A 24,688-nucleotide genomic window follows, 5' to 3' on the forward strand; every position below is an offset into this window, starting at 1 on the left:
CTGTAGAGTTTTAGGTTCGAGTATGCATCAGATGTAGGGTTTAAAATCCCTCTTACCTATCCGATGTAGAGTTTTGGCTCAAATACGCATCGGATGTAGGGTTTAAAATCCTATATACCTATCCGGTGTAGAGTTTTAGGTTCAAATACGCATCAGATGTAGGGTTTTAAATCTCTCTTACCTATCCGATGTAGGGTTTTGGCTCAAATACGCATCGGATGTAGGGTTTAAAATTATATATACCTATCCGGTGTAGAGTTTTAGGTTCAAATACGCATCCGATGTAGGGTTTTACATCCCTTATACCTATCTGATGTAGAGTTTTTGGCTCAAATACGCATCGTATGTAGGGTTTTAAATCCCTCATACCTATCCGCTGTAGGGTTTTGAAGGGCCGCACATCCTGGCCTCTGGTCGCGGCGAGTCCCCGGACCCAGGAAGTGAGTGGCGAGCGGCTCAGCCGCGTGGGAGACGGAGCGGGAATGGATGAATGAGCGGGGAGCGAGCGGACGGGCGGGCGTGGAGGGGAAGGGCCGAGTGAGCGGCTCGCCACGGCAGCTTCCCCCCACGCTGGAGCCGAGCGGCTGCTGCTGCTGTGGCTGCTGTGTAACATGGCGACTGGGGCTAGGCCCTTGCTGCTGTGGTTGGACATTGGAGCGCTGGGGGCGACTGAGACCGCGTCCTGCCGGCGCCGCTGTGTGCGAGCGAGAGAGAGAGAGTTCTCGTGTCCACAGCGGAGACTGCACGTGGCCGTGTCACCGTGTGAGTGGTCTGTCTGTCGCTGTGCTGGGCGCTTGTGAGTGCTGCTGCTGCTAGTGGTGGCTGTGGCTGTCGCTGGGTGCAATGTTTATGCATCACGCGCGCACTACACGAAGGTAGCGCACACACGCAATAGTACAGTACTGTATACACAGACTCACGGGCATTATCCACACATCTTGTATGAGGTGTGCATTCTGATACACGAGGCATACAGACGGACGAGGCCTGTTCGAGTCTGTCAGCTGTGAACGCATAGAGACGAGGACGTCGCTTCTGTCAAAGACGCGGGGAGAGGGCAGCCGATGGGAAAGATGCGAGAGGGGTGGGGAGAAGAGGCGGAACGTTGTTGGGGTGGCGATCGAGGCAGGGAAATTAGTGGTGGCTGTGCATCATCATCACCTGTAGACACTGCACATCGCCTGTGCACCACCACCACCACCTGTAGACACTGCACATCGCCTGTGCACCACCACCACCTGTAGACACTGCACATCGCCTGTGCACCTCCACCACCTGTAGACACTGCACATCGCCTGTGCACTACCACCACCACCTGTAGACACTGCACATCGCCTGTGCACCACCACCACCTGTAGACACTGCACATCGCCTGTGCACCTCCACCACCTGTAGACACTGCACATCGCCTGTGCACTACCACCACCACCTGTAGACACTGTACATCGCCTGTGCACCTCCACCACCTGTAGACACTGCACATCGCCTGTGCACCACCACCACCACCTGTAGACACTGCACATCGCCTGTGCACCACCACCACCTGTAGACACTGCACATCGCCTGTGCACCACCACCACCACCACCTGTAGACACTGTACATCGCCTGTGCACCACCACCACCTGTAGACACTGCACATCGCCTGTGCACCACCACCACCACCACCTGTAGACACTGCACATCGCCTGTGCACCTCCACCACCTGTAGACACTGTACATCGCCTGTGCACCTCCACCACCTGTAGACACTGCACATCGCCTGTGCACCACCACCACCTGTAGACACTGCACATCGCCTGTGCACCTCCACCACCTGTAGACACTGCACATCGCCTGTGCACCTCCACCACCTGTAGACACTGCACATCGCCTGTGCACTACCACCACCACCTGTAGACACTGCACATCGCCTGTGCACCTCCACGACCAGTAGACACTGCACATCGCCTGTGCACTACCACCACCACCTGTAGACACTGCACATCGCCTGTGCACCACCACCACCACCTGTAGACACTGCACATCGCCTGTGCACCACCACCACCTGTAGACACTGTACATCGCCTGTGCACCTCCACCACCTGTAGACACTGCACATCGTCTGTGCACCTCCACCACCTGTAGACACTGCACATCGCCTGTGCACCTCCACCACCTGTAGACACTGTACATCGCCTGTGCACCTCCACCACCTGTAGACACTGCACATCGCCTGTGCACCACCACCACCTGTAGACACTGTACATCGCCTGTGCACCTCCACCACCTGTAGACACTGCACATCGCCTGTGCACCTCCACCACCTGTAGACACTGCACATCGCCTGTGCACCTCCACCACCTGTAGACACTGCACATCGCCTGTGCACCACCACCTGTAGACACTGCACATCGCCTGTGCACCACCACCACCTGTAGACACTGCACATCGCCTGTGCACCACCACCACCTGTAGACACTGCACATCGCCTGTGCACCACCACCTGTAGACACTGCACATCGCCTGTGCACCACCACCACCTGTAGACACTGCACATCGCCTGTGCACCACCACCACCTGTAGACACTGTACATCGCCTGTGCACCACCACCACCTGTAGACACTGTACATCGCCTGTGCACCACCACCTGTAGACACTGCACATCGCCTGTGCACCACCACCACCTGTAGACACTGTACATCGCCTGTGCACCACCACCTGTAGACACTGCACATCGCCTGTGCACCTCCACCACCTGTAGACACTGTACATCGCCTGTGCACCACCACCACCTGTAGACACTGTACATCGCCTGTGCACCACCACCACCACCTGTAGACACTGCACATCGCCTGTGCACCACCACCACCACCTGTAGACACTGTACATCGCCTGTGCACCACCACCACCACCTGTAGACACTGCACATCGCCTGTGCACCACCACCACCACCTGTAGACACTGCACATCGCCTGTGCACCACCACCACCACCTGTAGACACTGTACATCGCCTGTGCACCACCACCACCACCTGTAGACACTGTACATCGCCTGTGCACCTCCACCACCACCTGTAGACACTGTACATCGCCTGTGCACCACCACCACCACCTGTAGACACTGTACATCGCCTGTGCACCACCACCACCACCTGTAGACACTGCACATCGCCTGTGCACCTCCACCACCTGTAGACACTGTACATCGCCTGTGCACCACCACCACCTGTAGACACTGTACATCGCCTGTGCACCTCCACCACCTGTAGACACTGCACATCGCCTGTGCACCACCACCACCACCTGTAGACACTGCACATCGCCTGTGCACCACCACCACCTGTAGACACTGTACATCGCCTGTGCACCTCCACCACCTGTAGACACTGCACATCGCCTGTGCACCACCACCACCTGTAGACACTGCACATCGCCTGTGCACCACCACCACCTGTAGACACTGTACATCGCCTGTGCACCACCACCACCTGTAGACACTGCACATCGCCTGTGCACCACCACCACCTGTAGACACTGTACATCGCCTGTGCACCACCACCACCTGTAGACACTGTACATCGCCTGTGCACCACCACCACCTGTAGACACTGCACATCGCCTGTGCACCTCCACCACCTGTAGACACTGCACATCGCCTGTGCACCTCCACCACCTGTAGACACTGCACATCGCCTGTGCACCACCACCACCTGTAGACACTGCACATCGCCTGTGCACCTCCACCACCTGTAGACACTGCACATCGCCTGTGCACCTCCACCACCTGTAGACACTGCACATCGCCTGTGCACCACCTGTAGACACTGCACATCGCCTGTGCACCACCACCACCACCTGTAGACACTGTACATCGCCTGTGCACCACCACCACCACCACCTGTAGACACTGTACATCGCCTGTGCACCACCACCACCACCACCTGTAGACACTGCACATCGCCTGTGCACCTCCACCACCTGTAGACACTGTACATCGCCTGTGCACCACCACCACCTGTAGACACTGTACATCGCCTGTGCACCACCACCACCACCTGTAGACACTGCACATCGCCTGTGCACCACCACCACCACCTGTAGACACTGTACATCGCCTGTGCACCACCACCACCACCTGTAGACACTGCACATCGCCTGTGCACCACCACCACCACCTGTAGACACTGCACATCGCCTGTGCACCACCACCACCACCTGTAGACACTGTACATCGCCTGTGCACCACCACCACCACCTGTAGACACTGTACATCGCCTGTGCACCTCCACCACCACCTGTAGACACTGTACATCGCCTGTGCACCACCACCACCACCTGTAGACACTGTACATCGCCTGTGCACCACCACCACCACCTGTAGACACTGCACATCGCCTGTGCACCTCCACCACCTGTAGACACTGTACATCGCCTGTGCACCACCACCACCTGTAGACACTGTACATCGCCTGTGCACCTCCACCACCTGTAGACACTGCACATCGCCTGTGCACCACCACCACCACCTGTAGACACTGCACATCGCCTGTGCACCTCCACCACCTGTAGACACTGTACATCGCCTGTGCACCACCACCACCTGTAGACACTGTACATCGCCTGTGCACCACCACCACCTGTAGACACTGCACATCGCCTGTGCACCTCCACCACCTGTAGACACTGCACATCGCCTGTGCACCTCCACCACCTGTAGACACTGCACATCGCCTGTGCACCACCACCACCTGTAGACACTGCACATCGCCTGTGCACCTCCACCACCTGTAGACACTGCACATCGCCTGTGCACCTCCACCACCTGTAGACACTGCACATCGCCTGTGCACCACCTGTAGACACTGCACATCGCCTGTGCACCACCACCACCACCTGTAGACACTGTACATCGCCTGTGCACCACCACCACCACCACCTGTAGACACTGTACATCGCCTGTGCACCACCACCACCACCACCTGTAGACACTGTACATCGCCTGTGCACCACCACCACCTGTAGACACTGTACATCGCCTGTGCACCACCTGTAGACACTGTACATCGCCTGTGCACCACCACCACCTGTAGACACTGTACATCGCCTGTGCACCACCTGTAGACACTGTACATCGCCTGTGCACCTCCACCACCTGTAGACACTGTACATCGCCTGTGCACCACCTGTAGACACTGTACATCGCCTGTGCACCACCACCACCTGTAGACACTGTACATCGCCTGTGCACCACCACCACCTGTAGACACTGTACATCGCCTGTGCACCACCTGTAGACACTGTACATCGCCTGTGCACCTCCACCACCTGTAGACACTGTACATCGCCTGTGCACCACCTGTAGACACTGTACATCGCCTGTGCACCACCACCACCTGTAGACACTGTACATCGCCTGTGCACCACCACCACCTGTAGACACTGTACATCGCCTGTGCACCTCCACCACCTGTAGACACTGTACATCGCCTGTGCACCACCTGTAGACACTGTACATCGCCTGTGCACCACCACCACCTGTAGACACTGTACATCGCCTGTGCACCACCTGTAGACACTGTACATCGCCTGTGCACCACCACCACCTGTAGACACTGTACATCGCCTGTGCACCACCTGTAGACACTGTACATCGCCTGTGCACCACCACCGCCTGTAGACACTGTACATCGCCTGTGCACCACCACCACCTGTAGACACTGCACATCGCCTGTGCACCTCCACCACCTGTAGACACTGTACATCGCCTGTGCACCACCACCACCTGTAGACACTGTACATCGCCTGTGCACCACCTGTAGACACTGTACATCGCCTGTGCACCACCACCACCTGTAGACACTGTACATCGCCTGTGCACCACCTGTAGACACTGCACATCGCCTGTGCACCACCACCACCTGTAGACACTGTACATCGCCTGTGCACCACCTGTAGACACTGCACATCGCCTGTGCACCACCTGTAGACACTGCACATCGCCTGTGCACCTCCACCACCTGTAGACACTGTACATCGCCTGTGCACCTCCACCACCTGTAGACACTGCACATCGCCTGTGCACCACCACCACCTGTAGACACTGTACATCGCCTGTGCACCACCTGTAGACACTGCACATCGCCTGTGCACCTCCACCACCTGTAGACACTGTACATCGCCTGTGCACCACCACCACCTGTAGACACTGTACATCGCCTGTGCACCACCACCACCTGTAGACACTGTACATCGCCTGTGCACCACCTGTAGACACTGCACATCGCCTGTGCACCACCACCACCTGTAGACACTGCACATCGCCTGTGCACCTCCACCACCTGTAGACACTGTACATCGCCTGTGCACCTCCACCACCTGTAGACACTGCACATCGCCTGTGCACCACCTGTAGACACTGCACATCGCCTGTGCACCACCACCACCTGTAGACACTGCACATCGCCTGTGCACCTCCACCACCTGTAGACACTGCACATCGCCTGTGCACCTCCACCACCTGTAGACACTGCACATCGCCTGTGCACCACCACCTGTAGACACTGCACATCGCCTGTGCACCACCACCACCTGTAGACACTGCACATCGCCTGTGCACCTCCACCACCTGTAGGCACTGCACATCGCCTGTGCACCACCACCTGTAGACACTGTACATCGCCTGTGCACCACCACCACCTGTAGACACTGTACATCGCCTGTGCACCACCACCACCTGTAGACACTGTACATCGCCTGTGCACCACCACCACCTGTAGACACTGTACATCGCCTGTGCACCTCCACCACCACCTGTAGACACTGTACATCGCCTGTGCACCACCACCACCTGTAGACACTGTACATCGCCTGTGCACCTCCACCACCACCTGTAGACACTGTACATCGCCTGTGCACCTCCACCACCACCTGTAGACACTGTACATCGCCTGTGCACCACCACCTGTAGACACTGTACATCGCCTGTGCACCACCACCTGTAGACACTGTACATCGCCTGTGCACCACCACCACCTGTAGACACTGTACATCGCCTGTGCACCTCCACCACCACCTGTAGACACTGCACATCGCCTGTGCACCTCCACCACCTGTAGACACTGTACATCGCCTGTGCACCACCACCTGTAGACACTGTACATCGCCTGTGCACCACCACCACCTGTAGACACTGTACATCGCCTGTGCACCTCCACCACCTGTAGACACTGTACATCGCCTGTGCACCACCACCTGTAGACACTGTACATCGCCTGTGCACCACCACCTGTAGACACTGTACATCGCCTGTGCACCACCACCACCACCTGTAGACACTGCACATCGCCTGTGCACCACCACCTGTAGACACTGTACATCGCCTGTGCACCACCACCTGTAGACACTGTACATCGCCTGTGCACCACCACCACCTGTAGACACTGCACATCGCCTGTGCACCACCACCTGTAGACACTGCACATCGCCTGTGCACCACCACCACCTGTAGACACTGTACATCGCCTGTGCACCACCACCACCTGTAGACACTGTACATCGCCTGTGCACCACCACCTGTAGACACTGCACATCGCCTGTGCACCACCACCTGTAGACACTGCACATCGCCTGTGCACCACCACCACCTGTAGACACTGCACATCGCCTGTGCACCTCCACCACCTGTAGACACTGCACATCGCCTGTGCACCACCACCACCTGTAGACACTGCACATCGCCTGTGCACCACCACCTGTAGACACTGCACATCGCCTGTGCATCACCACCTGTAGACACTGCACATCGCCTGTGCACCACCACCTGTAGACACTGCACATCGCCTGTGCACCACCACCTGTAGACACTGCACATCGCCTGTGCACCACCACCTGTAGACACTGCACATCGCCTGTGCACCTCCACCACCTGTAGACACTGTACATCGCCTGTGCACCACCACCACCTGTAGACACTGCACATCGCCTGTGCACCACCACCTGTAGACACTGCACATCGCCTGTGCACCACCACCACCTGTAGACACTGCACATCGCCTGTGCACCACCACCACCTGTAGACACTGTACATCGCCTGTGCACCACCACCACCTGTAGACACTGCACATCGCCTGTGCACCACCACCACCTGTAGACACTGTACATCGCCTGTGCACCACCACCACCTGTAGACACTGTACATCGCCTGTGCACCTCCACCACCACCTGTAGACACTGCACATCGCCTGTGCACCACCTGTAGACACTGCACATCGCCTGTGCACCTCCACCACCTGTAGACACTGTACATCGCCTGTGCACCACCACCTCCTCCTGTGCAGGGTGTTACAATAAATAAAACATTCAATGGAAGCTGCATCCACTGATCGTTCCACATCTCGTGAGGGCCGCACTAGAAAAGGGATTACGATCCACAAAGAGCTGCCGCTATGAGTAATCCCCCTTGTGGTCTCAGCATATACACACGGGCACACGCACGCGTTACATTGCAATGACAGACCAGAGACTACAGCCACGAGGTCCAGTCTGAGAAGTCCGTGCACGCTGGCAAGATACAGGGAAACCTTGCCTAGCGCGGTTTTATGGATCGCGTGTTTGGGCACGAGGCGGTGTGCCTCACGAGTTTGTTTTCCGGAACACGGGGATGATGTTTCGGCTTTAGGTGGTTTGTCGCGGCTATGATTCTCATCTTCGCGTCGAAAAGTCCGGCCGTGAGAGTGCTGTATCCTTTGGAAGGCGGAAGTGAATCGACTGACAACTATTTACCACGTGCGCTTTTTGCGTGTTTTTGCATGATAATGCAACACTCGACACGATCAACGGCACAACCCAAATGCTCACATTGCCGCATGCATGTAGCAGTCCACACATTGAACAGAGAGGGCGGGGGTGACAATTTCAAACGCAGGTACACAACTCTATATTTGCCATGAGCTCTATTATTTGTCGAGCGTGGTGTTGTCCAGCACGGCATTTCGCTGGAACGTAATCGCCGCGTCCGGCGATGTTTGTTCCCCCTGTCCTACACACCAGGCATCAGCTCATGCCGCCCCACGAGCCCGGAGAGAAGGTGATGGGCTCGCTGGAGATCATGGGAGCTTCTCCGTGGGCAAATAGGATGGAAGGAGGCATGTGACGACTGGGACGGTTGTCAAAGAAGTCGTCCATTCAGCTGTGGATTTCCGATGACGAGCGCGGTGTAACGGTGCGGTGTTGTGCGTGGCGCAGGAATGAACTGTGGGGAAGATGAGTCCCCCGGGGTGACGCTGGAGACGATCGGCACAGTCACCATGTGTCAGGACGAGGATGGGAACCTGGTGCTCAGCTGCAATGGTATGGGGCGCGAGGATGAATGATTTGATGAATTAATTTATGCGTCGGCTTTCACGACCAATGTTTTGATTAATCGTTAGTTTACCAATAACCCTCTACCACCCGACAGAGCCAATTAAATTAAGTTGTCAAGTGGGCCGTGCGTGCCGCGTGTCGTGTGTGTGCGTGTGCCGTGTGTGTGTGACGTTTGTGACGTGTGTGTGTGTGACGTGTGTGTGTGTGACGTGTGTGTGCGTGCAATGTGTGTGTGTGTGCCGTGCGTGTCTGCTGTGCGTGTCTGCCGTGTGTGTGTGTGCCGTGTGTGTGTGTGACGTGTGTGTGCGTGCCGTGTGAGTGTGCCGTGTGTGTCTCCCGTGTGTGTGCCGTCCGTGTGTGCCGTGCGTGTCTGCCGTCTGTGCGTGCCGGGTGTGTGTGTGCCATGTGTGTGCCGTGTGTGTGCGTGACGTGTGTGTGTGCCGTGTGTGTGTGTGTGACGTGTGTGCGTGCCGTGTGTGTGCGTGCCGTGTGTGTGCGTGTCGTGTGTGTGACGTGTCGTGTGTGTGACGTGTGTGTGTGTGACGTGTGTGTGTGCGCGCGTTGCCGTGCAGACGAGCTGCAGGTCAGGGAGGGCTCGGAGCCGTCCACCAAACGGATCTGCCTCGTGGCGGAGCCCGACCCGGCCATCGGAACCTCGCCCGCCGCTACAGGTGGGGGCCGCGCGGTTGGGGGGCGTGATGTGAAGTACGGTTTTGTAATTTTGAAGTCTTTTATTTATGAAGTTTACAAGATGAGTATTGTTTTGTTTCCACATGTTTGGAAACTAGCCAGATGTTTGGAAAAACAAAACATCCGAGTCAGATTTGGCACAGTACATAAAATACAGAAATTAATATCTGGTACAAAAGATGTATTACCGAAGCTTTCAACAGAACAATGGGCTTGCATAATGCGCATGCATAATCTACGTTCTTTACCATATAAATAATGTTGTGGCTTTGCTTTACAAACACACCGGTTAGTGCTGTAGTAGTGTAGTGTCTCGAAATAACTCGCACTGACACAGAGTAACAGATCACCAGCTCACACTTGATTAACCCGACTCTCGCACCCGTTGTAGGCACTCCTATGACTGCCTTCCACTGCCACCACACACTCTGCTTCTCCTGCTACCCGCTCTCATCTACTCCACACCTCACCCACTCTGCACCTCACCCACTCCTCATCTCACCTACTCTCACCTCACCCACTCTCACCTCACCCACTCTGCACCTCACCTACTCTCATCTCACCCACTCTCACCTCACCCACTCTGCACCTCACCTACTCTGCATCTCACCCACTCTCACCTCACCCACTCTGCATCTCACCCACTGCACCTCACTCACTGCACCTCACCCACTCTGCTTCTCACCCACTGCACCTCACTCACTCTGCACCTCACCCACTCTGCATCTCACCCACTCTGCACCTCACCTACTCTCACCTCACCCACTCTCACCTCACCCACTCTGTACCTCACCCACTCTGCACCTCACCCACTCTGCACCTCACCCACTCTGCACCGCACCACTCCGCACCTCACCACTCTCACCTCACCTACTCTCTGCTATCTCTCCGCTGCCCCGTACCCACTCGCCCGTCTGTCCCGGGCCGGGGGTTCAGCCAACGCCCCACGCCTGGCGACGGCGTGAAGGGCGAGGTCCCGTTGACGGCTCGAGCGGCAGCGGCGAGAAGTCTTCTCTCTTGGTCCCCGAACAACTCAACTCTGCTCACGCACACTACTCCCGCTGCTATACCCCTCCTCATTCCGAGTCCTCACGTGCTCCCCACTTCAGCTGTCGCCTCCACGGCTCCTCTCACACTCACTAATCCCTCATCATCGCCCCAATCTCCCGTCTTGCCCCAGCGTGCACACCTGCTCGTCCTCGATCGTACCTGCTCAACTGCGCGCACTGCGTACATCTCTACTCTACACGAGCAATGAATCGGCATGTCATTTTTAGGTGACAAACCTTACTAGTTGGCTGTGTTGGGTGGTGGCGGGTTTTAACAACACATTTATATATTTACGCGATATAACCCCAAAAAACCTCTATTATGGATGATATTGGTCGCGCAAGCCCACGTGTTATACCAATGTTTTAGTTATGCATTTGTAGAGTTCTTGATGTTAACATGCTACAGGCGAGGTGTCCAGGTGGCACGTGTGAGACTGAACGTGGCGCTAAAATCAGAGCAACGAGGCAGCAGCCCCGGGACGAAGCGACTGACCACGTGGTGCGGGCTTTACACGCGAGGTCGTCTCGGCGTCTCTCTCTCTCTCTTGCGTGGGCGCCACAGGAGGCACGGGCAACTTTGTCGTGGCGGCGCCCCCCGGGTCCGACGTGGCAGCGAGCAGCGCGGCTCACTCGCCCACAGGGAACGCCGCGAGCGTGGGCAGCCTCGCGGACATGGACGGCCTAAGCATCGAGGTACGACCCCCACCATTCGCCCCTCACCACTCGCCCCTCACCACTCGCCCCTTACCACTCGCCTCTCGCCCCTCACCACTCGCCCCTCACCACTCGCCCCTTACCACTCGCCCCTTACCACTCGCCCCTCAGCACTCGTCCCTCCCACTCGCCCCTCAGCACTCGCCCCTCACACTCGCCCCTCAGCACTCGCCCCTCACCCCTCACCACACACCCCTCACACTCGCCCCTCACACTCGCTTCTCACACTCGCCCCTCACACTCGCCCCTCACCACTCGCCCCTCCCACTCGCCCCTCACACTCGCCCCTCACCACTCGCCCCTTACCACTCGCCCCTCACACTCGCCCCTCAGCACTCGCCCCTCACCCCTCACCACTCGCCCCTCACCACTCGCCCCTCCTCACTCGCCCCTCCTCACTCACCCCTCGCACTCGCCCCTCATCACTCACCCCTCACCACACGCCCCTCACACTCGCCCCTCACACTCGCTCCTCACACTCGCCCCTCACACTCGCCCCTCACCACTCGCCCCTCACCACTCGCCCCTCCCACTCGCCCCTCAGCACTCGCCCCTCACCACTCGCCCCTCACCCCTCACCACTCGCCCCTCACCCCTCACCACTCGCCCCTCACCCCGTCTCGTTAAAGGGAGACGCAAACCAGCAACGGTAGCGTCCCCGCAGTCGAGTTTTTCATCGACCATCGGTTGTTTTGATAATTTGATTCAGAATTGATTACCGATTCTAAAAGTCATAGAATCAGTAAATTAAGCCAGTTCAGTTTTATTGATAATTTCACCAAATGGCGCCTGCGCTGGTTCAGACTGCGCCACGCCTTTCAATGTGATTCATCATTGGCTGCCATCACAAGAATAGTTCACTCTCGTAAATAATGAGGTGAGTCTTGCAAACGAGACTCTATCCTGGTCTCTTGAGCTCACACCTGAATAAAGTAACAGCTGCAGGGCTCATCAGTCACAGCACACACACGCACACACGTACACAAACACACACACACACGCACGCACACCAGTACACAAACACGCACACACGTACACAAACACACGCACACACGTACACAAACACACGCACACACACACGCACACACACACGTACACAAACACGTACACAAACACGCACACACGTACACACACACGCGCACGCACGCACACCAGTACACAAACACGCACGCACACACACACGCGCACATGCACACACGTACACACGTACACAAACACACACGCACACACGTACACAAACACACACACGCACGCACACCAGTACACAAACACGCACACACGTACACAAACACACGCACACACGTACACAAACACACGCACACACGTACACAAACACACGCACACACACGCACACGTACACAATCACGTACATAAACACACGCACACACGTACACACGCACGCACGCACACACACGCGCACACACGTACACACGTACACACGTACACACGTACACAAACAAACACACACACACGCACACACAAACACGCACACACATGCACACACGTGCTCGGTTCACGTCCTAAGCGTTGTCTCCTCTCCTGTGCTGATTTTGCAGCCAACCGGGGCTGACCCTGTGAGCCAGACCTGGTTCACAACCAAGGAGGACAAGGACTCGCTCTACATCAAAGGTGCAACACAAACATATACACGACACATGCATGAACACGTGTGCTTTCTATTCATATACACACACATGACTTGCTCAGTTTTATTTGTATATCAAACATTGCAATATCTTTCAGTCGACAGCCTTTACAAAAACGCATTAAGCCTCACATTTCAGTATTTGTGAGTGAGTAAATTATTGTCTTGCTGTATACAAGCTTAGCATTACGTCCATCACAGCACGAGAGAAGGCTGTAAAGCCTCTATCCAGATTTGTAGTAATACAATTAATGGCCAGAGATCTGTTTCATCCCCAGAAACTTGAGGCAGCGTAATTTTTGTCACAAAACTCCGATTGTGCCGCGTTGTGGACTGCCAAATGTGTGTGAGGGTTGACCGCGTTCCACGGGGTCAACCCGCCTCTGACCTGCGGTCCACTTGCTGTCCACTGCTTGGCCATGCAGGTCACAAGTGGAAGCAGGGCATGTGGTCAAAAGAAGAGACCGATCTCCTAATCATTAACATCGAGAGCTACCTGAAGGTAACGCGACCGTCCGCAATGTTCGTCTCGTGAGTGCAGCGGCGCCAGCTTCCCCAGTCGGTGTCGAACGATTCCCCCTCCCAGACGTTCAGTGAATCGTCACGAATTAAGGGTCACGATTTGGCGGTGTGGCTAGAGGGATCGTGTGAATCCAATACAATCAACATGTGCCTATGTTAAAGAGTGTATGAATTTACTTTAATTGTTGAATCGATGCGTTTGTTACAGCCCGATGTAACGCACGCAATGTAACACAATGGACACTTTGGCCTCGAGTGATGTCGCTGGATATCAGATCGTTGAGTAAATGTCACGTGAAGTCTCAGCCAATTATTGTTAGGGTTGAGCACGGGGAGCGGAGCCATGGGCCCTGAAACAATCCCCGCTCGCCACGCGATCCACGGTGTACAAATTGCCGGTAACGTATGGGACGTGACAATCGCTTGGAGTGGTGAATGCACCGTTAGTCTCTGGATGCTGAAAGCAAAGGATCCCTTCATGTATTCCGAAAAAATGTCACCGAGTTTCCAAAATCGTTTCGTGTGACTGGAGGGTTTGGCCGGTTCCTTTAGTGAATGTTACTTGGCGAGGAAGCAAACCGGCACGTGTGGTGAAGTCACGCGCACCAGGGGACGACGTCTCCTGGCCGCCTGTCGTCCCGACGGACTGGAAGTGCCGCCGCATTTCTCCGTCTCTGTGCGGTCCGCCAGCCTGGCAGCGGGAGCGCCGATGGCGGCGCCACACGCTGCCAAGCCGCTGCCTCTGTGCCCCCTCCCGCCCGTGCAGGCCAACAGCATCGGCAACGCGGCGGAGGTTATATTCGAGATGCCCAAGGACGAGCGCAAGGACTTCTACCGCACGATCGCGCGAGGGCTCAACCGCCCGCTGTTCGCCGTGTACCGCCGCGTGCTGCGCATGTACGACAACCGCAACCACGTCGGAAAGTGAGTGGCTCGCCCGTCCGCCCGCAGTTGCGCAGCGGCGTGGCGCGGTGGGCACGGGCCGTCCAACTACTGGACATCTGTGAATAAGAACTTTATAGCTCTTCGGATTCCTCCAGTATAAATACATATTCTGATGATTCTGATTCAATGGGGGGTACTCCTCTCCAGCGCCTGGGCCACGGTCACTTTGCTGTGTCCGTTTGCTTGCTGAGCACTTTCAGAAGCGTCTTTTCAGATCGTAAGCCATTCAAGAATTGTGGTCAGTGCCCTTGATGCTGGTCAATCTGAACAACTGCAACGTTTTAATACTGCTTGTTTATTGCCTATAATGTTTAAGATCAATTTCAATTTCGTATGTGCTCTTACAGATACACAACAGAGGAAATTGAACAACTGAAAGAGTAAGTATATTTTAGTTTTTCATAAGTTTCTAAAATGCAGTATTATACACAACCTTTTATGCATTAGGTTTTCAGGAGACTTGATTCAGTGTCAAAATCACTGACTGAGAGTCTATACCTGGGGTTAGACCAGCAGTGATAAAACAAGGATTTTGATTTACCTGACAACAAACCCTTTAAGTGAGAGCGCGGGTGAATAGAAGAAAGCCCTCGCGTCGCTTCCTCGAGAGAGCCGCATCCCAGCCGGGAGGCAGCTCCGTGGCCTCGTCGCCGTCCGCTGTGACGGCACGGACTCCCGGGTGCTCCTGAGACGACGTCTCGGGACCAACAGAAGTGCCAGTCCAGAGGATCTGGTATCCTGCATCAGGGCCTAGCGGAGGCTCGGGGATGCGCCTGGCTGAGGGTTGGGGCTGGGTTGGGCTTCAGGCTCGCGGCCGCTTTAGGTTTCGTCGAGTGCTATTTTCTGACTGAGAATCAGCTAAACACCCACCCTAGAATTAAACCTAGCCCTAACACCTAACCCTCAACGTAACCCAAACTCTCAACGTAACTCTTACAGCTAACACAATCTCCAACTCTAACCCTAACCTTAACCCAGGCTTCGGGCCAAGCATAGGAATGACTGGGCGGCCATTGGCTCAGCTCTGGGCCGGAGTGCGTCTTCCGTCAAAGATCGCTGCCGGCTCATGAAGGACACCTGCAACACAGGTGACCAGCTCGCTGCGTCCAGGGGCACAGTGGACGCGCACGAGCTTACGGAGAGTGAACCCTTAATATTAGCGCGGGGAGCGGGAAATGCGACGACTTGTTGGGTAGTAGGGAGCTATGGCCGCGAATATTTAAAATGCAAACCCGCGAACTTAAACAGCAAAATACCTGCGATTATTAAGGGTTGACTATGTATTGCAAAAGTAAGAATCTATTTGAATCAAGAAATGTTTAATCGCCCTGTGGTGACCACGGCCTGGATTCAACGCGTAGAGGATTTGTACTTCCCAGGACTTGAGTAGACGCTCCGTTGGCATCGTCCATTGCCAAACGCTTCCATCCCCATAGCTCCATGATGTGTGCTTGTGTCGTACCGTGCGTCATTTGGCGTGACGTGTGATGCTTCGCTCCCGAGTGCTGGCGGCTTCTTCGGAGAATGTAGTCGGGAACCGAAGAGGGCTTGGTGGTCAATGCAGCGGTCAGAGCACTGCACCGCAAGTCCAGTGAGCCGAGTTAATTTTCCCAGCCACGGCGAGCATCAGTGGTGAGGGACATCGGAGAACTGGTCCTGAGCTGTCCCGCTTCACCAAGCCGCAACGACCGGCGTCGCGGCGTACGGCGAAACGACCCTCCGTAGAGAGGCCTTCATCCAGCAGCGGATTGATAAAAGACCGTAATTAATTAAGAAGCTCTCGGCACGCGGAGCGCAACGTCGGACGTCGTGCCGAACAGCGTGCGGTACGACTTGGCCACGCGGGAGAGCCGTGCGGCACTAACGTACGCACGCGGCGTTCCCGTCGTCCACGCCTCGCCCCCGTGCGCGTGCGCCGCAGGGAAGTGGACGGTGGAGGAGGAGCAACGTCTGGCGGACGTGGTGCACGAGCTGACGGGCACGACGCCCGGGGAGGCGGTGACGCAGGGCGTCTGCTGGGCCGACGTGGCGGAGCGCGTGGGCACTCGCTCCGAGAAGCAGTGCCGCTCCAAGTGGCTCAACTACCTCAACTGGAAGCAGAGTGGCGGGCGCGAGTGGACCAAGGACGACGACATCGAGCTCATCCTGCGGTGCGCACGCGGAGGGGGGGTGGCGGACCGTGGGAGGGAAGCGGGAGGGAAACAGGAGGGAAGCAGGAGGGAAGCAGAAGGGAAACAAGTACATAAAAGGCAATGAGATATCCATTTAATTTCATTTTAACTATTCCAAGAACGAGAATAGGATTAGGTGACAAAGCCTTTGCCGTTGCAGCACCAACGTTTTGGAATAACCCTGTTTCCTCCCTTAACATCGTAAATCTTCCTTCAAAAAATGTCCTGAAGCAGGAGAATAGTGCTGGATACAGCAGTCACATTTGCAAATGTGATTTGTAACTTTACTCCTTATCCATGTATTGATAGTTTAATTGAGGGACTATGTTGTCTTGGTGTGGTCTGCAACTGTTCTTGCTATTGTTATTTGCTGGCTTGGGAATTGGTGTACTTATGAAATTTGAACGTATATACTTGATCTATTTAACGTATTTATTCGCAGTGATTTTCTTTCCTTTCTTATACTTTGCACTCTGATGGTTGTTTGTATTGTTTGTTGTTGTAACTCGCCGACCCCGCGCCTCTACTGGACGTCTGAAAAAGAGCTTCAGAAACTCATGGGATTTCTCCCGCGGTCTCAATGACGAGTCTGATTCCGTGCGGCTGGGGGCGCCCGCGTTGCGCCGTGCAGCATCGTGGAGCTGAAGCCGCGGGAGGAGAGCGAGATCAACTGGGAGAAGCTGTGCGACGGCTGGAACAGCGTGCGCTCGCCGCAGTGGCTGCGCAGCAAGTGGTGGACGGTCAAGCGGCAGGTGACGACGCACAAGGAGGTGCCCTTCCTCGGTGAGACGGGGCGCGTGGGCGCATTACGCGTTGTTGCGTGTCCCATTAGCTCCTGCACCTCCGATTAGCACGGTTGGCTACGTACGCTGCGAAACAATTTCAACATTCGTACAGATATACAAAGATCCCCCCGTGTAGCCTTTAACAGACTGTTGGGGGAAGTGCTTTTAGCGAGCACCTATGAAGGCTGGAACGGCACACAAGGAGATGGATGGCCAACACCACGCCCGGCCACTTTTGTCTCCCCAGCGTTCGTAGTGCAGCGCGCTAACCGCTACACTACATGACACTACATATATACAAAGATAAAGACATACTGTAGGGGCAAGTGCTGTTATCGAGCACCTACTACATACACTACATACATACACACACGTACATACGTTGCGTTTGCACGGTTCAACATATGCAGCCGGCTCTCTCGCGCTACAGAAAATGAAATGGTTTAAGTCAAATTGTAAAGTAATTAAACATTAAAGATGTGTGTGGGTGTGTGTATATATACATATATATGAAATGGGTGAATAAATAAACAGTGCTGAGCTTTTACAAAAAGATCGCAAGCAGCAGAGGGGGAAATCGCAAGCAGCATAGTCAGCCTTGGACTAAAATAAAATAATCTAAACTTCTAATAAAGCATCTAAAACATAGAAATAAAGGATAAACCAGATCATATAAAATATATATTATAAAACAGATGGGTTTAAAAGACAGAACTTAAAAAAAATAGTTTTAGAACTTTACACCCACGATTTGTTGCATGTATCATGATCCCACAGTCCAGATTTGGAAATATTGAAAAAAATTACTCAATTTTGATTCCACATTTTACTGTGAAAACTTGGCAGGAACTTCCTGAAGACAGTCATGAGACTGGGTGAGGATTTCCTGTATAAACAAGCGTCATAGATAGTTGTAGAAACAACAATACATTAATCCCTCCCTAACAACAATACATGAATCCCTCCCTCCCTCAGACCTCCTCGACTACCTGAGCCAGACGCACATCCCCGTGCTGCGTCAGGTGGTGCAGCGCGTCCACCCCACGGGGGCTCCCGCGGCCCCCGCAGGCTCCCCTGGGGTCCCCACTGCCCCCGTCTGCCTGCGCCTGCCCCGCGGAGAGGGCAGCGCCCTGCTGCCCCAGACCACCATCGCCACGCTGCAGATCCCCGTGCAGATCACGCAGACGGGTACGCGGGGCTCCCCGGGGCTCGCCTCCACTTCCAAAGACAAACGCACACACGTGTTGGGGCATGTTATACATGTACGCCGTGCGTGCGCACGATTTTGCTTTACGTGTTTCTCGTCACGAACAAACATTCAAACTCATCTTTACAGCCTTAAACACACATGCAGCCCGGGTCAGTTGTGGTATCATGGGTAACTTTCACAATGCCCCCGTCACTCTCAATTCACCGTCTTGCTTTGGTCCAGGTGATTCTGGCGATGGAGAAACTGTTACAATTAACGCAGCCGCTCTGCAGACGTTTGAAATCTTACCGGTGAGTGCTCGGCTGCTTTAGTCTTGGTTGTACAGACATGGAACTCAGTAAAGACTGGCATGTGTGTGTGTGTATGGACTTGTGTGTGAGGAGTGGTAGTGCGCTACAAACTTGGCGACCCGAGTTAGATTCCTGCTCACGGCCAACACCAGTGACGATTATCTGAACCGGTCCTGGGCCTCCCCTAGGTTGACTCAGCCTCAAATTAGTACCTGGTGAGGTGTGTAAACCTCGCCGCTAGGGAGACAAAGGCGGCAAGGTATGGTGCTGGCCACCCATCCCCTTGTGTGCCGTGCCGGTTTTCATAGGTACTTGCTAACAGCACTTTTCCTAACAGTCTGTTCAAGCAATACGGGGGGGGGGGTCTTTTTTATGGACCTCCATCGCTGCATTATTGACATGCTCAAGGCCGACTATACCATCAGTCGGCCAGGGCTCTGGATTATTCTTCGTGCTTGTGAAGTTCCTGACCCCCTGCTCACAATCAGAACGGACCTTCATGATGGTGGGCAGGCTCAGGTAAATCTGCGTGGCCGGGAGTCGGAGATATTTTCTGTTCATCTTGGGGTGCGAAAGGGATGTCCTTTGACCCCATCACTATTTAACATCTTTAACCATGTAGTTCAAGAAGCTTTGCATTAATGTACCTGTGGAATTTCCGTCTGGTACAAGGGATGGCTCCATATTGGTCAACCATGTTATGTATGGAGATGATCTGCTAATTGCTGCCCACTCTGAGAAGGAGTTAGTACCAAACCTAGAGCATGCTGCTCAGGGTTGGGTCTTACCATTAGCCGCACAAAAACAAAGCACCTGCCTGGGTATTTATGCAGCATAGATGAGGGTAGACTGCCGAATGTGGCGACCAAGGGGAAGATCTAAGACCGGATGATAGGATACTATTAGAGGGCGGAGCGTGGAGGTGGCACGCATTGGCGAGGCGCGGTGCAGTCGACGCCCGTCACCACGGTGACGGCTCGATCTTGCACGGCATGGGTCCCTGCAGTCCGCGGGGCCCGACCGGCGAACCGTTATCGATCTCCTCCGCCTCGCGTGTTGCAGTCGTTCCACCTGCAGGCGACGGGCGCCCTGTGCACGTTCCTGCTGCAGGCGGGCTCCGCCCCGGGCCTTCCCGTCACGCTGAGCGGCGGGGGCCCGGCGGTGGCGCTCGTCCCCACCGGCAGCCCCCCTGCCCCCGCGGTGTCGCCGTCGCCGTCTTCCGCCGCCGCCGCCGGCGTCCCCGAGGAGGGGCAGGTCGTGATGCACGCCGTGCAGCTGCGGGACGGCGATCGCCAGCTCCAGGTTCGTCGGCCGCACCCGTAAACGCGATTGCGTTTAAAAAGAGATGTCGTTTTGTCCTCCGTTTTATCTCGGCGGTGCAGCTGGCATCGTGTCTGGACATCTGCATGCTTAAGGCCTTCATCCAGGCTCACGGCCTATAACGACGCCATCTATCTGGTTGTTTTGTTCGGCAGAAAAAATCTAATTGCGAGTGCATTTGATATTTGCGCCGTTGTTAGAGCGCGAGGCTCTCGTGCAAGAAGGTTGCAGTGTTGCACAGACACGGCCTCCAGTGGTTTCACAGCAGGTGGCGGCGATCGCTGCGCTTCTCCCAATGGAGTAACTTGCAGGTGCATATTCATACTTTCGTATTTGGACCGTGACATGGCCGAGTACATTTGGAATAGCGTCATGAGATGCCATGGACTCACTCGCGACTGAACAGGAGATGGGCACCGCTCTGCGCCTGTGTGAGCAGGGAGACAGTTCGACTCGAGGACTTTCGCGGAAGGGAAATGTTGAGAGTGACGATGCTGCCGCTCTCGCTGCTTACCTCTCCTATACGTTGCACTCCTATCGCGTTTGGTATTGTTTGTTGTAGCTTTTGACCTGCCCCTACTGGACATCTGTGAAAAATATAAAAAGATCCATAATAGAAGATAAAAAGAGCTTTACAGCTCATCGGATTCCTCCAGTATAATTAAATATTCTGATTCTGCTATTTACCCACCTCCTGTTACTGCTGCTGCTGCAGTTGCAGGATGGTCGCAGCTCCGCTGTCGAGATGCCGCACGGCTCTCGCGTCATCATCCACGCGATGTCACCCGACGGCGTCCACGCCGACGTCCGCACCATCTACCCAACGGCTCCCGGCGACACAGACCTCGTGTCGCACCCCCTCGCGTCGCCTCCCACCGGCATCGTCGCCGCCGTCACCGATGAAGTCGATGTCATCTGCCCGGGGCACCTGTCGTCCCCCGGCGACCGCGAGCTCCCGCTCTTGGTGGAGGAAGCCCTCGGCACGGGCAGCGACGACGGAGAGAAGGAGGCGGTGGAGACGGCGATGCAGGCGGTGGGGGCGGGGCGCGAGGCCGGCCTGCACGACGACGAGGATGAACGAGCGACGCTCATCGCAGACGCGGCCGAGTTCGTCAGTCAGGTGCGTCGAGTTCCGGGCACCATCGGCGGAAGCAGTGGCAGCGAGCCCCAGCTGCCGGGGCGGGGACCGTGCGGTGATCCCGTGGTGCAGCGCTCTCTGCTACGTGTGGCCATTCAGTCCCATGCTCTGCCAGAAAGGTCATCAAAGTTAGAGAAGAGACCTCTGGTTTCGATAGACTTTTAAAATCAACGGTGAACAGTCGGACATGCGGCGCCAAAGACCAACACACCGGTTTCACCCAAATCGGTCCAACCGGGCGCGTTGCTCTCTGCATTCAACACGGCAAGCGGCGTCTCTCCAGTCGGTTTGCGGAGCCTCGTGAAGACCCAGCAGAGCACCTGACGATTGTCAACGTCATCGTCGAACCCGAGCCACAGGAGATGAGAGCTTTCTTTAACAACACTTGGCCCAACAGCCTGTACAGGAACCGATGCATACATATCGACTGTGTGTGCGCGTGTGTGCCTGTCATCCTAAGGAGTTGAGCTGCCCAGATGAGGACCCGGTGCACGACGGCTCCATGGAGACGGCCATGATGGCGGTGATAGCGGGAGGGTCGCCGCCCTTCCCTCCTGCCGGGGACGACCTCGACGATGTCTCCGTGCTGCCACTCACCACGCTGCACGGTGACCACCACGTGCCACCCACACCACCACTGCATCCACACCGACCACCACCGCACCCACTAACCACCGCTCGGTTCACTCACTAATGACTGCATAACAAGAAAAAAGACATTGTTATTTCACTTAATCCAATCCCGAGAAAAAACAATTACGGTTAGATTTCCTGATGGCAAAACAACTCTTTACAGGGGGCATGAGAGTGCACAATCAAAGACGTATTAGAGTGAAATTAGCACGTGGTGAATATTTGTTTAGTCTTATGTCATCCACCAGTGCTGCCTCCTGGTCATCCGCGTGTGCCATCGGCCATGTACCATCATGCCCAGATGAAATAGACTTTGCCTTCCATTGTTCTATATAAAAGTTTTAATTGATTGAAGTAAACATTTCCGAATGTTAACCCAGCCGTCGTCTTCTCTGCAGACCCCATCCTGCAGACACAGTCCGACGCCTCAAACATCACGGGCTCAGCCCTCAACAGCCCCGAGCACGGCAGCGAGAGGGAGGCAGAGGAGGAGTGACTCGCACGGAGCACGGCCCCGCGTTGAGCCCAGCAGGCGTGCGCGAAGGCCCCTTCTATGAGGAGGGCTTTGTCCCAGACCACGCACTTCAAGGCCCTTTGGAAAACAAGCCATGCTGACGAGCCCCCGGGGCTCCTGTTGAAAACTGCCGTGGAATCGGATCCAGCGGTTTCCTTGCTTGTGTCAAGTCTCGCGGCAAAACGGAGGCATGGGCTTAAAGGACAACGTGAATGCTGCCGACGGACGGCGTTTCTATCTGGTAACTTATTACAGTGGCCTCGGTGCCAGTGACAGGTCGATGGCCACACTTGCGTTTTATGCATAGTTGTTATTTTGTCGCGGGTTTTCGCCGCGCACGCACCACAACGTCTTCCCCAGGTCAGCGCGAGGACGCGTGCAGACCACAAAACAAATGACCGCTCAACTCCAACCCGATTTTCGCACGAGCGTGCCCATCGTGGACAGATCTTCTACGCAAGAAACAACCTGTTTGGAACAAGTCAAGGAAGCAGAGCATGTATTGATTATTGCCAGAAATTTACAGCTGGGTAAAAGAGCGTCACGTTGCTAACACGATCGCATACCTCTCAACCCATACGATTGTTTACCCATATTCCTGTACAGGGAAATTGAGTTTTTAGGTCCATACGGCGTACAGCCGTTTCAATACGGGCAACAACAAAAATGTGTTTGTCTGTTCGTGTTTCCCCCTTGTGATGGGACTTTGTAGGATGAACGTTGAGATGTATAAGGGTCACGGGGTGACCACTAAGGTTGACATCTATGCCCAATCGCGTGCGGTGATCGTTTCCATGGTTTGATATTGCTCTCGTCACCGTTAGCCATTCCCCATCCACAGCAACAAGGAGGTTGACTGACAGGCCGGGCAGTCTGAAGGATGTTGACTGACAGGCCGGGCAGTCTGAAGGACGTTGACTGACAGGCCGGGCAGTCTGAAGGGGGTTGACTGACAGGCCGGGCAGTCTGAAGGAGGCTGACTGACAGGCCGGGCAGTCTGAAGGAGGTTGACTGACAGGCCGGGCAGTCTGATGGAGGTGCCACTGGTCCACACTTTGCCTCGCCGCCTGCCGCTTGACCGGCTTACCGGAAGCGGTGTAGGGGGAACAGCGTGGAGAGGGGCCAATTCATAACCAACGCATGCCCCCATTGTCATCGTGACCTCTCCTAAGCCTTGTTCCAAACATGACGGTGTTCACAGTGAGTCAAGACGCCGGACTAACAGCGGGTTGAGAGGTCCCCACTTGAATGCCTCTGCAATTCGTGTTGGAGAATTCAATGTTGCGTTCTTCAAGTTGGCAGTGTTGGCGAAGGGCAATTAATGTTTCGCGTCTGTACATTACTTGCAAATTATGCAGGAATAAGACTCAATACATATCTTGTACAAAGTGTAAAATTCTCGTGAATTGTTTTCAGTAAAAAAAATTAAAGAAAGGAATGAGAAAATGTCTTATTTTCAACAATAAATGGCAAATGTGTGTTTATCGCGCTGCATTCGCGAGATACTGGACCGAGCCGTGTCACCGCAGCGCCTCGTCTGCGACGCGCATCGCGCGGCATCGATTCCTACACATCGCCGAGCTCCAGTGCAGGAATCGTCGAGTCCATCAATACATCGAATTCATTCGGACGCGAATCGATTTCACCGGGGGGGGGGGGGTGGAGCAAACCCCGAACGCGTCTCGCTCCCATTGGTCCCGCGCGCCGCGCGTCAT

At 55.3% G+C, this 24,688-nt stretch overlaps 1 protein-coding gene and 1 long non-coding RNA gene across 3 annotated transcripts; one reads left to right on the forward strand and one right to left on the reverse strand.

Annotated features, from left to right (window-relative positions):
• The first annotated feature begins 395 nt into the window (after positions 1-395).
• On the forward strand, positions 396-24,485 carry DMTF1 (cyclin D binding myb like transcription factor 1). 2 transcript variants are annotated; one of them, XM_078872275.1, is made up of 17 exons: positions 396-440; positions 9,225-9,329; positions 9,917-10,015; positions 11,649-11,779; positions 13,357-13,429; positions 13,871-13,947; positions 14,734-14,891; positions 15,260-15,292; positions 15,891-16,000; positions 16,834-17,062; positions 17,715-17,866; positions 18,844-19,056; positions 19,301-19,368; positions 20,431-20,670; positions 21,404-21,808; positions 22,287-22,434; positions 22,858-24,485. In XM_078872275.1, exons 2-17 carry the CDS (start codon positions 9,227-9,229, stop codon positions 22,953-22,955), a joined length of 2,337 nt encoding a protein of 778 aa, XP_078728401.1. In that variant the 5' UTR covers positions 396-440; positions 9,225-9,226; the 3' UTR covers positions 22,956-24,485. The 2 variants fall into 2 exon arrangements, with proteins under 2 accessions (XP_078728401.1, XP_078728402.1); XM_078872276.1 differs by lacking the exon at positions 396-440 and adding an exon at positions 518-762.
• On the reverse strand, positions 19,021-22,277 carry LOC144944265 (uncharacterized). The gene is made up of 3 exons (XR_013639569.1): positions 22,038-22,277; positions 21,380-21,934; positions 19,021-19,086 (listed from the first exon to the last, which is right to left on the reverse strand). It is a non-coding gene; the product is annotated as an uncharacterized LOC144944265 (long non-coding RNA).
• Positions 24,486-24,688: the final 203 nt, after the last annotated feature.

This window comes from Lampetra fluviatilis, chromosome 34, assembly GCF_964198595.1.
Source record: "Lampetra fluviatilis chromosome 34, kcLamFluv1.1, whole genome shotgun sequence".
NCBI classification, from domain to species: Eukaryota; Metazoa; Chordata; class Hyperoartia; order Petromyzontiformes; family Petromyzontidae; genus Lampetra; species Lampetra fluviatilis.

What these genes read in the sequence shown, in the direction of transcription:
- DMTF1 (XM_078872275.1), top strand. Translation starts at nt 9,227, where the DNA reads ATGAACTGTGGGGAAGATGAGTCCCCCGGGGTGACGCTGGAGACGATC. An exon ending in GGACTCGCTCTACATCAAAG is followed by an intron (nt 13,430 to 13,870) that starts GTGCAACACAAA and finishes TTGGCCATGCAG; the next exon opens with GTCACAAGTGGAAGCAGGGC. An exon ending in AGACGTTTGAAATCTTACCG is followed by an intron (nt 19,369 to 20,430) that starts GTGAGTGCTCGG and finishes CGCGTGTTGCAG; the next exon opens with TCGTTCCACCTGCAGGCGAC.